The 13,587-nt window shown below is 40.0% G+C and overlaps 1 protein-coding gene across 3 annotated transcripts in view; it reads left to right on the top strand.

The window, feature by feature from the left end:
• Window positions 1-13,587, top strand: part of bsk (mitogen-activated protein kinase dJNK) — a 153,015-nt gene that overhangs the window by 55,527 nt on the left and 83,901 nt on the right. For all 3 annotated transcript variants that reach the window (XM_068302068.1, XM_068302071.1, XM_068302070.1), the window contains exons 2-4: window positions 2,658-2,819; window positions 2,889-3,018; window positions 3,078-3,275. In XM_068302068.1, coding sequence (XP_068158169.1) covers window positions 2,707-2,819; window positions 2,889-3,018; window positions 3,078-3,275 — 441 coding nt within the window. In that variant the 5' untranslated portion in view covers window positions 2,658-2,706. The remainder of the gene's footprint in view (window positions 1-2,657; window positions 2,820-2,888; window positions 3,019-3,077; window positions 3,276-13,587) is intronic.

Here is a 13,587-nt window from a genome sequence, read left to right as displayed (position 1 = left end):
TGTGTCCTCCTTTTGTTTCTGTAGCCGTTGCTGGCTACTGCCTCGATCCGTACAATGTGCTTGATTTGCGATACACCTCTGCACCCCTTTCCATTAAATTTGTTGAGAATGCTTTTGCTTTAAGGCTGTTATCACGACGCAGGATGTTTCCTCAGAAATTGGTATACATCAAGATATATAGATCCTGGAATTTCGGCAGTAGGATATATCCTCGTGCCTACCACTGACTTCGGATGCCCCTGGAGATTGCTTTGCTTCTCTCAAATTTACTTTGGCTTGGGTACGGTGCTTGTTATCCTTGTTTAAGGACTTGTTGAAGCTGTACAGGTTACTCGTAAGGCCTGTATAGTTCTTAATTTTGCTGTTGTTTCTTATGTTTCCTTGATAAGTTTCTTAAGGTTACTCGTAAGGCCTTAATTACTTGTTACTTGATCACGACTTGTCGACTTGATGATTTGCTTGATGGGCATTGCCTTTATATAGGCAGATCCCCCGGCCTCAGGAATATCTTGGTGTAGTACCGCTATACAGCTGGTACATTTCCATCGACCCTCTGCTTTCACCCACGCATCCATTTGTTGCTATGCGTGGTGAAAGTCCCGTAAATCCTTGGCGCATATGACCACTTTCTTTGTGGCTGAGCGCCCATTTACGCCTTGTCCTTGTCTTTCTTGTTTGTACATCTTGACTTGCATCACTTTTTCCCCGTATCCCGTTGACTCTCTCTGCTTTTTCTGCCAACGCTGCCGTCGCCCGTCGCTCCCTTTGATCCACTCGTCATACCCAAATTCACCCACATTTACTCAATATTATTATCTACATACATATATGCTAATTGTATTAACTAAATTAACGTTTAAGCATAATCAGCTTGATTACTTCAATATATAACATTATTTAATTCCCCACGCAAAACACTTTCATATGCATCTCGTATCTATTAGATAGAGGGCTTCCCCATGGCTCATCCCTCCCCCTTCGGCTTGCATATTCCCCTCACAAATCCACAAACCATTTTCGTTTTACAATATCTTTGCTCTCCCCCCTACTCCCCGTTTCATAAGCATAGCCCTCACTTGGTTTCGTTTCGGTACCAAGCATTCCCCGAACCCGTCTTTCGGGCTTGCTTGGCCCTCACTTTCGTTTTCTCTCGCTCACGAAATTCTTTTGGTGCTTGCAGTTTACCGCTTTCGCTCTCATGAGCGTGACGTATGCATAGCGCGGCCCCTTGGCCACCGGTATTCTCTCTTGCCGTCTCACGCATAGTGTACGTGTGACCTATATGTATGCTAATGCATGCATTTATTTGCCTCTCCATGCTCTTAATTTGTCAAATGAGGCCAATGCCCCCTTTCACATGCAATTGTGTCTTCAAGCCCGGCTTCATTTACTCTTATACAGCCACTCATATTTGTTATGCTTCCCACGCATCTTCCCGCTTGTACGAAATCGCCAAACGGTTGCATGGGGTTCGATTCGGTTCGATCGAGCCATGTTGGACTTGGTTGCCCGTCGCCTGTGCATGTATAATTGTTTTTCGTTATGCCTCCCACGCATCTTCCCGCTTGTACGAAATCGCCAGCGGTTGCGTGGGGTTCGATTGGCCATGTTCGACCGGTCTCTCTTATTGGCTCTTATACGATCGAACCTAATGTGTTATGCTTCCCACGCATCTTCCCGCTTGTACGAAATCGCCAAACGGTTGCGTGGGGTTCAATCGGTTCGATCGAGCCATGTTGGGCTGGCCTCGCTTCATTTGCTCATTCACAGCCGATTTCACTCTTATACGACCAATTCTGTGCTTGGTCTTATATTGTGTATTTAGTTTGTGTCTTGGCTGTGTTTGTATCTGGCTGTTTGTTGTATCTTTGTAATTTGTTTGTTGTATTTTGTTTGTTGTAACTTGTTTGTTGTGTGGGACATTATTCTTGTCTATAAAATGTTCCTCACAATTTAGAATAGCACATATTCTGATTAATAACGCTGAATTCTGCTTAAGATAATTTCTATTAAGGGTAGTCGTTAGACTCATATATCTGAAAATTTATTTTTGACTTTTTAGTTTTTAACTGAATTATAATTCTAGCTTTATACCTGACTTTTTATAAACTTACGGAGAGTAGCACAAAATTAGTCAGTTGTTTTTAACTCCGAAAAGGAGACGTTTGCAACCCCATAAAGCAAACATATTCTTCACCAGCATGAAAATCTGAGACCACTGCATGCATATACACATACAAAAGGTTTTAGGAAAGATGAAAAAGATATTGCTGGTATAGCGAAATAACGGAACGGAACAGAGTGATACTTAAATTGTGCATTAATGAATTTCATTTGGATGGTCATTTGGACTGTCTCATTTATTATTGGAGAGATTTGAAAATGATCATGGTTGTTCATAATATGGGCCGCTTTTTGTGAGTCGGTAGTTATCTAATCTTTATCTAACATAAGTTTTAGAATTCTTTAATGTCTATTCGAATTGGAATTATAAGAAAACACGGTGCGACTATAGTCGTGGACCAGACTTTATACAAAACTAAAAATAATTAGTAAAATTTTCCACTTTCGTTTGATGTCAGACTTATGTACCTTGAGGCTGGTTTGGGCCCGAGAAGCTTAAGTAAATAATTATATAACAAATCAATTTTTTTTAGGAGACATGTTCCTTGAATATTAATAACAACAAAAATAACGTAATTTAAAATGGCTGTTCAACATCAACATTATACCGTTGAAGTAGGAGACACCAATTTTACTATTCTTGGTCGGTACATAAACTTAAGACCAATCGGGTCAGGTGCACAAGGTATAGTGTGGTAAGCATCAATTAATGTGGAAGAATAGATAATTAGAGCAACAAAAATTTAATAGCTTTTGATTTACAGTGCTGCTTATGATACGGTAACTGAACAAAACGTTGCAATTAAAAAGCTATCCCGACCATTCCAAAATGTAACTCATGCAAAGCGAGCTTATAGGGAATTTAAGCTTATGAAACTTGTAAATCATAAAAATGTAAGTATTTAAACCTTACATTAAGATAAATTATTAACCTTTAATCTTTTATCTGTAAGATCATTGGGCTACTTAATGCCTTTACTCCTCAACGCAATTTGGAAGAATTTCAGGATGTGTACCTTGTAATGGAGCTGATGGATGCCAATCTATGTCAAGTGATTCAAATGGACTTGGATCATGATAGAATGTCGTATTTGCTTTATCAAATGCTTTGTGGAATAAAGCATTTACACTCGGCTGGAATTATACATAGAGTACAGTATCACTTTATTAAAAATTAATATTCTTTTACTAAAATTGTGCATAAGTGCATACATACATATGTACATACTAACAAGTTCTTATTGCACATAGTCATTAGGGAAGTTTAAAACAATATAATTTGTATACCTTTAAGGGACCTATTAGATGAATAAAAGGCTTCTATTAAATAAAGGAAAATCAGGAAATAGTTAAACTAAATTGCCGGTCTTATGACACCACACACCGTCACGTTTTATACCCCTTCAAAGTGGGTATATTAATTTTTGTCAGAAGGATGAAACGCATAGAAGGAGATCAGTTTATGTCCGTCCGTGCGTCTGTATCAACGAAAACTGCCCTAATTCCAAAGTTGCATCAATAACTTCGTATTTTTCCTCACGCTTGGCATAAAAATTAATATTTGCTAGTTTAATGTACCAACACTAATCTTGGCACATCAGCAACCGCTGGCGTGTCGAAAAACTATATTTGTCCCTTAACCTGGACTATCAGAACGTTAGAGGACTAAAATCTAAACCCTTAACCCTCAGCAACTGCTGATGTGTCAAAAAACTAGTTTCGTCCCTTAACCTGGGTTACCAGAACATTAGAGGACTGAAATCTAAACTTCCTAATCTCTATATTGATAGTCTTTCTTTTGAACATAACATTCCAACTTTTAAAACCTAAAACCTGACATTGCTGATGCATCTGTTTTCTCCGTTCTGTGGCGTTCTGATAGCTGTGGATGCTGCTTTATCAGTTGTCGGTGTTAAAGTAAATTTTAAATCTTTTAATGCTTTCATAACTTGTTACTATATTCAAGACATGCTCATAGTTTTAGGTGATTTAAATTTACCTGCTTTAGCATGGTCTCTAACAGATGAATCATCCTTGTTGCTATGTCACATGACTTTATTAATGGCCTTCTAGGCTTATCTTTCTTCCAAGTCAATCCTGTCTTAAATTCTAATGGAAAATCGTTAGATCTTATTTTTATACTGGATTCTTCTTATTGTGATGTTTCTAGGATGGAACCATTTGTTCTTCCCGAAGGCAAATTTCATCCTACATTAAATTTTAAAATTAATCTGCCCTTGCTATCATAATTAGTTGGTTCAAGTGAGTTACCTCTAACTACGTGCTTTTGTAAGGCTGACTTTGCCAGCCTTAATGAAAACATAATTACTACTTGATCTTATCTGCACAATTGTAGTGATATAAACTCAGCTGTTCTCTTTGATATTTGTGCCTCTTGGTAGGCAGGAGCGGCTTAACAAACCCCTCTGGTTCTCTCGAGAGTTATCCAACTTGAAAAATGTGAAGACTCGATATTATAAAAAAAAACATCTCGATCACCCGAATTAGCTATATATAAAATCGCTCGTTCAAAATTCATGATGCTTAATACACAATGCTATAAGAATTATCTTCAGCGCTGTAAGCTTCAGTTTTCTTCAGACACTAAAAAATTTTATAATTTTGTGAATTCTAAACGTAAGACCTCTGTGCAACCATCTTTTTTGTCTTTTAAAAAAAAAAAAAAAAAAAAGAGCGGGCAATTGTTGATAATTTTTTTCAAAACAACTTATTCCTCAACAGAATATAGAGCAAGTCCGTATTTTTATCATTTAAAAAAGGCTAATTGCATTTTCAATCCAGTGATTGATGAAAGTTCTCTTCTCAGCGAACTTAAACTAGTTAAACCTGTTTATTCTCCGGGGCCAGTGGTCCTCCTGGATGTGTACTCAAAAATGCCAAAAAGTCGAAAAAATATCTAACTATAGGGGTATCTCAAAATTGTCATTATTCATGCGCGTGTGCCTTTGTATGCTGACGATATAAAGAAACAGATTCATTTAATCGGCTACAAGCTGAAACTTAATAACTTTCAACCTGGTGCCAGTTTAATCCTTTATATCTTAACACGACTGATGAGACATAAAAAACCTTTGCTGGTTCGTTTTGCGTAAAAATCTAAATTTATTAAGCTCCATGTGATGTTGTCTATTGGCCAATAAAATTCTACTCTGCCAAAAAAGATGTGACCATGCGCCGTAAATACCAAAATAATGAAATACAAAAGATCGATTACATTCAAAATAATATCAAGCAGGGAATTCAGCAACCGTTCCTCAATATACCGCCGGGCCCTGAAACAAGGTTTCTGAAACAGGCAGTGGAGCCCACTTGGTTATAGGAAGGGTCATTTCTACTGTAGCTGTCTTTAATTTAAGGGCTCGTACTAGACCATCTGGGCCAGGAAGCGTCTCGATGATGCGCGCCAGTATCCATGCCGCGGGGGAGTCCTTCACTAATACGAGGTCATCCGTTTTCGGATTATCCGATTTCGTTAACCATTTTGGCCTCTGCTGCAGGGACTTCAGGTATTCTAGATGCCACCGTTTTCAGAGGGCTTGCAACATCTCCTGAGATTGCTGTCTAGACTAGTTTACTAGTCGGTTTGCCGGCACTTGGTCTAAATCTCCATCTGGCATTGTGTGTAAGGGCAACCGATCAGCATGTGAGCCGGCAAGTGGTATCCAACGTCTGCATATTAGGTGGCACACAATGGTCGTAAATTTATCACTGCTTCCACCTGCGTTACCAACGTATGCATTTGTTCGAATGTAAGAACGGCGTGACCGATTACTCTGTATAAATGAAGTTTCGCAGAGCGCACAGCCGATTCCCATTTGCCTCTCCAGTGAGGCGCATGCGGCGGTATGAACTTCCAGTTGATGCCTTTAGTAACGCCTCTGCCATCTTTTCATAATGCAGCTGAGATCGGACTAATTGTTCCATTTCGTTAAGACTTTGTTTGTCTACCACGAAATTACGTCCATTGTCGCTGAACATCGTTACACATTTGCCTCGATTAGAAATAAAACGTATGAGAGCTGTATTCTCGAACGGAAATGCTTGCCGAACTCTCACTGCCGGGAGAGCAGCGATTAGTTGGTTGCTGGTATATGATCGCTGTCTGAACCACCTTAAACAGATGTGAGTAACCTTACGAATCAGATTCCTGGCTCTTATTATCCAGAAACGTTGACGGACGATGACAAAGAATGCAGAAACTCGTGGGTGTAAATTATGTTGATGCTCGTGTTTCAAGATCAGGTGAGATATGCGATGCTTCTTCGGCAAGATGACCGGATGCTTGGCTGAATATGACAACTCTGAATTATTGAGGCGACCTCCTACACGTATAAGTCCAACGTCATCTAGAATCGGCGTCAAGGTACACAGCTTCGAGCCTTTTGGCACACATCTTTCGATTCGTAATGATTTTCGTTCTTCATGCCATTCGTCTTGTGCTTGCTTCCAACATAGTTTCCTAGCAGCCTTATATTCGTCAAAGCTTACCGCGAGAGTGTCTGACCTTTCTTGGGGGTTTTTTATACGTCGACTAAATCGTAAGATATACGCCACAATGCGCACAAATCTTGACCAGGAAGACACACGACCAATAAGCTCCTCAAGTGGAGAGGACTCGTTCTTGGTTTCCGCGAGAGTAACTAATACTGTAGCTTTTAACTTCTTTGTGTACACATCATCTGAAATTAAATTAGAGACTTATCTATCATTCGTCTAACCTAAATTAAGATGTCTCTCAGCCAGCCAGTCGGGACCCTTCCATCAGAGAGTAAACTGGAGCATTTCATCAGCCAGCATTCCTCGGGAATCGCAATCTGCAGGGTTCTGCTTGGTATTAACATGGCGCCAGGAGTCTCTTGGTATTATTTCCAATATTTCGGCAGTACGATTGCCAATGAACGTCTAGCTTGCAAATGGTTCAGCCATGCCAACACAATTGTTGAATCACACCAAGCATACACTGTCCTTTCTAGATCCTTCCAAGCCAATTTAATTGATGCGATCAGGCGACTCAGCAGAAGTGCGCCACATAGTTCCAAACAAGGGAGCGATTCCTGTTTAAGTGGGGCGACACGTGTTTTTGCCGCAATTAGTGAAACCTCTACGCTGCCATCCTGGCTTACTATCCGAGAGTATATAACTGCTGCGTATGCTTTTATTGAGGCGTCGCCGTGTAACTCTATTAGTTTGCCGACATATCCAATATGACGCCGTATCTTCAATTACTTTATCTTGTTAAAGTCTTCGCGATACTTATGCCACCGATTTGCCTGTGTAGTTGGAAGCGGTAAACCCCAATTTATATTGAGAAGCCAGAGTTCTTGAAAAAGGATCTTGAATTGGACTATGACTGGTGCCAGTAGACCAAGCGGGTCAAACGGGTGATACGTCTGATAACACTTGCCTTTTTGATCTTTTTGTACATTCGCTTAACCTTATACCATATGTGAAGATGTCAGACTTTGGTTCCCAATGGAATTATGCAATTATGTTTCTCAAATACTTTTTATCCTGTGAATGTCCACATGCTTAGCGCTGGTTTCCGGTGAATCAGCCAGTTGTAATCCATTAAATACTTTCCAAACTGCCGGGTCGACCTCTCTCGTCTTGTGGTATCGGCCTTGATTGAGGAAATTCCGGAGGCAAGTATGTGGTGGTGAGCGTGAAAGTCCCAGTGATCGTATACAATGCTCCGATATGTACGATAGTTCTGATCCACTATCAAATAGAACACGACAAGTGGTGTGTGATCCCTTTGAATTTAATGCATAAACTAGAGCTGTATGCAAAACACTCCTTGGTTTCCCTTGCTGCTGTAGATGTACTGCAGAATGTGCTAGATGACTCTGTGATTCAATAGATTGGACTTCTTCTTCTTGCTTAGTTTCCGTGGTCAAAACTACTGTGGGATTAATGCTCTTCTATTGGGCGTGGCGATGTAGCAGCGTGTAGTGCTTATCATGACAATGATTGCATCTATACTTTGACTCACATTTTGAAATACCATGGTAAGGACTTAGACAACTGAAACAGAATCGTTTCTCCTTAGCAAATGAGTAGCGCCTCTCCACTTAAAGCGCCGAGCACTGGTCACAGTTGTATACAGTATCCTCCTTAGACTCACATTTGAGGCATTCTCTTGAGTCTGTGGAAACCAACATCCAAATAGATTTCTTAACGTTTGACTCTGCGACTTTTTCGGCGCGGCTTAATTTGAACTTTTCACAACGTTCTCCGAGAAATCTAAGAAAATCCTTAATGGTTGGAGATGTCCCTTCATGGCTATAAGAAACACATTTGCATTGCGACTCTGCATCAATTTTATCAAGTAGAAAATAGATCACTTAGCAGTCGCGCTCAGTTTGGCCAAGTGCATCCAGGCCACGTACAACTTCGCTTGCCCCATCGGCAATCTTTCGTAAAACGGATACATCTGTCACCCTTGTTGATGGCAGACGTGAGTTAACTACATGACGCGGTCGATCGTAACGTTCCATTGGGCTTGACCAAGCCGTCTCGTACGCCGCTCCTGTTAACGGCGAATGATTAATTAAACTTGCAGCCTCATCACAGAGAAAAGACTTTAGATACTGAAATTTCTGACCTGCTGTGAATGGTGCTCTCGAATAAATCCCTAAAGGCTGGCCACTCCACATAGTCGCCACCAAAGGCTTGATGTGCTATTTGGGCAGCTGGACGTGTCCCCCTAACACCGAACAGGCAGCTCCACTAACTTCCATGCTTTCATAGAACTCCCGTTGAAGTTCCATCTGTTTGTGTAGTATCTGCGAACTCCTTCGTTGACTCCCTCACTGGAGTCCTCGACCTTAGTTGTTGTTGCTGGCTTAACCATTCTTCCTAGTTCCTTTAAATGCAGTTGTGCGGTTAAGTACTTCATCATAGTCTCCGTAGGCACCCATGGGGTCGAGTAACCTTGCGTTTCTTGAAAATCAAACATATCATCTGTGGATTGATCAAACTCCTTCCACACGGTGTCGAGTCTGTTCATCATAGCATCCACCACATCCCCTGTGCAGTTCACAGGCGGATTCTCCGAAAGTGTAAGCAGTCGCGTGAGACTGGACTTTAACTTGGTGCGTGTCGCCTTTATTTTTTTCTTTTTTTTTTTTTTTTTTACGCGCGAGCCCAAGCAGATAACTGCCCACCTCCCACCCGACCGACCGAGGGGTGCAGCCGTATAACGCACGGCACGAATCGCGTGGACAAATACACAATAGAAAAAACAGACAAACAAATAATACTATAGCTATCTATTAACTAAATGGGATAGGATAGATGTTTTAAGCATATTAATAGAAAACTCTGAGCTGATTACAGGGAATAGAAGGTTGTAATCAGAGCAGAGGACCCTAAAAGGTTCATGCATAGCATAGTTAGAAGAACAACGACTAAGGGATAAAGGTATCAAAGGATGTCTACTCCGTCTACATGGTACCGACAGATTCACCTGAGCTAATAACTCAGGCGAGTCGATATCACCAATTAGGAGCTTGTGCATAAAAATGACACCAAGCATAATTCTACGGTTAGTTAGGGACGGAAGGTTAATCAAGAGAAGTCTACTAGAATACGAAGGCAAATTGACATTGCGATCCCAGCTTAAGCCACGAAGAGCAAATAGCAAAAACTGCTTTTGAACGGATTCAAGTCTAATCTGGTGCGACTCATATTGAGGTGACCAAATGCAAGATCCATACTCTAAAATAGGACGGACAAGCGAAGTAAAAAGAACTTTAGTTGTATAGGGGTCATCAAATTCTTTTGACCATCTTTTAATGAAACCCAGGACACTCATGGCCTTTGCGACCGTGGTGGAAATGTGGGTGTTAAAATTTAACTTATGGTCCATAAGTACGCCCAAATCATTTATATTATTTAAACGTTCTAAAGGGCTATTGTTTAGAAAATAAGTGACCAGTTGGGGAGAGTTACGGAAAAAAAGTCATTACCTTACATTTGGTAGTGTTAAGATTTAGTAGATTAAACTGGCACCAGGATTGAAAGTTTTTAAGATCAGCTTGTAGCCGACTAAATGAATCTGTATCTTTATGAGTAAGACAAATCTTGACATCGTCAGCATACATAAGCACACGCGAATGAACAATGACTGATGGAAGATCGTTAATGAATAGTGTGAAGAGCAGAGGGCCAAGATGACTACCTTGAGGTACACCAGAAGTCACAGGAATGGAAGCGGAAAAAGAAGACTTAAAAAGTACCTTCTGTTTTCTATTTGTTAAATATTCACGAACCCAAGAAAGGAAAAGGGGTGGAAACCCAATGTTGCTCAGCTTAGAAAGTAATAGGGTATGATTAACGGAATCAAAGGCTTTGCTAAAGTCAGTATATATTACATCAGTTTGTTTACCATTTTTAAACCCCTTGATAATTACTGATGTAAATTCTAAAAGGTTAGTGGTTGTAGATCTACGTTTCACAAACCCATGTTGGGATGGCGAAATAATAGAGCTGCAAAAATGTTGCAATTGAGAAGTTATAATTTTCTCAAAAGCTTTCGGAATAGCGGACAATTTTGAGATACCCCTATAGTTAGAGGCTTCGGACTTTTTGCCATTTTTATGCAGAGGAATGATATACGACTCCTTCCAAATAGATGGAAAAGAGGAAGATTCGACAGACAATAGAAACAATTTTAAAATGGGTTTACATAATGCGTTTGCACAGAACCTGAGTACGCATCCAGGAAGACCATCTGGCCCCGGAGAATAAACAGGTTTAACTAATTTAAGTTCGCTAAGAATAGAACTTTCATCAATCACTGGATTGAAAATGCAATTAGCCTTTTTTAAATGATAAGGATACGGACTTGCTCGATATTCCGTTGAGGAATAAGTTGTTTTGAAAAAACTCGCAAACATATCGGCAATTGCCTGATCAGTGCTTGCTTCTTTATTTTGAAAAGACAAAAAAGATGGGTGCACAGAGGTCTTACGTTTAGAATTAACAAAGTTATAAAATTGTTTAGGGTCAGAAGAAAACTGAAGCTTACACCGCTGAAGATAATTCTTATAGCATTGTGTATTAAGCATCATGAATTTTGAACGAGCGACTGTATACAGAGCATAATCTGATGAACGACGTGTTTTTTGAAACTTCTTATAATATCGTGTCTTCACATTTTTCAAATTGGATAACTCACGAGAGAACCAGGGAGGTTTGTTAAGCCGCTCCAGCCTACCAAGAGGCACACAAATATCAAAGAGTGAATTCAGAGTATCATAGAAAAAACGAACAGCTGAGTTCATATCTCTACAATTGTACAGATAAGACCAATCGGTAGTAGCAATGTTTTCATTAAGGCTGGCAAAGTCAGTCTTACGAAAGCACCTAGTTAGAGGTAACTTATTTAAACCAAGTAATGGTGAAAGCAAGGGCAAATCAATTTTTAAATTTAATGTAGGATGAAATTTGTCTTCTGGAAGAACAAATGGTTCGATCCTAGAAACCTCACAATAAGAAGAATCCAATACAAAAATAAGATCTAACGATTTTCTATTAGAATTTAAGACGGGATTGACTTGGGATAAAGATAAGCCTAGAAGGCCATCAATAAAGTCATGTGACAAAGAGGGCAGCAACGTGGTAGATTCATCTGTTAGTGACCATGCTAAAGCGGGTAAATTAAAATCACCTACAACTATGAGCAAGTCTTGACTGGAAACTAAAGAGGAGACAAACTGAATTGCCTCTAAATGATTTAAATATACCACCATGTCTGACAATGGTGGAATATAGGAACAAGTAATGAAAGCATTAAAAGATTTAAAATTTACTTTAACACCGACAAACTCAATCTCCTGGGTACTAGAAAATTGAATCATTTCAGATGATAAAGCAGCATCAACAGCTATCAGAACGCCACCACCTATACGAGAAATCCGGTCACGTCTGAATATAGAAAAGTTTGTGGAAAAAACCGATGCATCAGCAATATCAGGTTTTAGCCACGTCTCTGTAAAAGCTAGAATGTTATGTTCAAAAGAAAGACTATCTACATAGAGATTAGAAAGTTTAGATTTCAGCCCTCTAACGTTCTGGTAACCCAGGTTAAGGGACGAAGCTAGTTTTTTGACACACCAGCGGATGCTGATGTGGCAGGAATGGTATTAGTTGTTGTTGTTGGCAAGCGAATCGGTTTCCGATTTTTCTTTTTCACAGTATATTCCTTAACTAGTATATGTTTTGGCCAAAAATCTTCTCGACATATAGTGTCGAAGATATTGGCAGAAACACTAATTTTAAAGGACGAAATGTCCCGAGAGTAAGAAAATTTAAACTTCTCCACCGCAATATTCGAGACGTTAACTTTCTTCCGAATATAGGCTATTACATCATCAGATGTGACAACAGGGTCTAGCCTAGAAACAAATATATGTTTCTTTGGTGGTATGCCAACGAGAGGCCGCGGTCCCGAAGCGTCAGCCGCAGCAGTAACGTTGGACAAGTCACCCACTGCAGCAGTCAACTTGTTTACGGGGCCCTCGATACTTTTAGAACTAACGGCAATTTCCATTGGAATGGGTAATTGCCCGGACACATCGGACACTACAATAGGCATCGTTTTTAAGAGATCATTCCCAGGTGATACCGGTAATTCCTTACTAATAGCATTCACAACCGGGCTCTTAAACGAAATCAATTGCTGTACATTAGGAGTGGACGGTGCATGAGACCGGTCGGGGACGATAAGAGACGCTGGCGGGTCTACAGATGCAGAAACACCCCAAGGACTGGTCCTTTTACGTTTCGGAGACTCATTCATAAGCGATAAACTTCTGAACTGAGTCTCCACCGCAGTAAACTCCGCTTGGAGTTTATTAAAACCTGCCCTTAAAGTGTCAAAACTATCTCTAGTCCGCCTCATGAAAGAGCGCATCTCATTCTCGACCTCTCGGCAAGCATCACATCCATATTTTAAGCCACCACCTTTAGCAATAGACTCCTTGATTCTGCCTGTGTAACCTGCACACTTAACGTGAACCGCATTGTCACACAACCAACACAGAATATAATCATGGGAGTCAACCGCATTAGTGGCAACTATGCAATTATTTTTTGAGCAGACAACCATTTTATCAAAAAGTTTAATTTAATTAAAAAAAGGAAATACAAAAAATAAAAAATAAAAATTCTAAGGGTTAAAATTCTGTGTATAAGAATATACTGACCAGTTCTGACACAAGGGTTAATGTGCAGAGTAAGCCTTCACAACTAGAGAATAAAAAGAGATGAAAGCACAAAAACAAAAACACGTATCACAAAGTCGCGGGTAGGCAAAAGACGAGAGCGCAAATCAATCAAGAATAGGAAAGAGCGGGAGAGCGCGTCAAATTGAACACATGCAACAACAATTTGTACGCAAGAGCGCGAGAGTTAGTTAAAACGGTAAAGACACAAACG

Source organism: Drosophila tropicalis, unplaced genomic scaffold (assembly GCF_018151085.1).
Source record: "Drosophila tropicalis isolate 14030-0801.00 unplaced genomic scaffold, ASM1815108v1 contig_896, whole genome shotgun sequence".
Taxonomy (NCBI): Eukaryota; Metazoa; Arthropoda; class Insecta; order Diptera; family Drosophilidae; genus Drosophila; species Drosophila tropicalis.
This window is presented reverse-complemented; position numbering and strand designations above follow the sequence as displayed.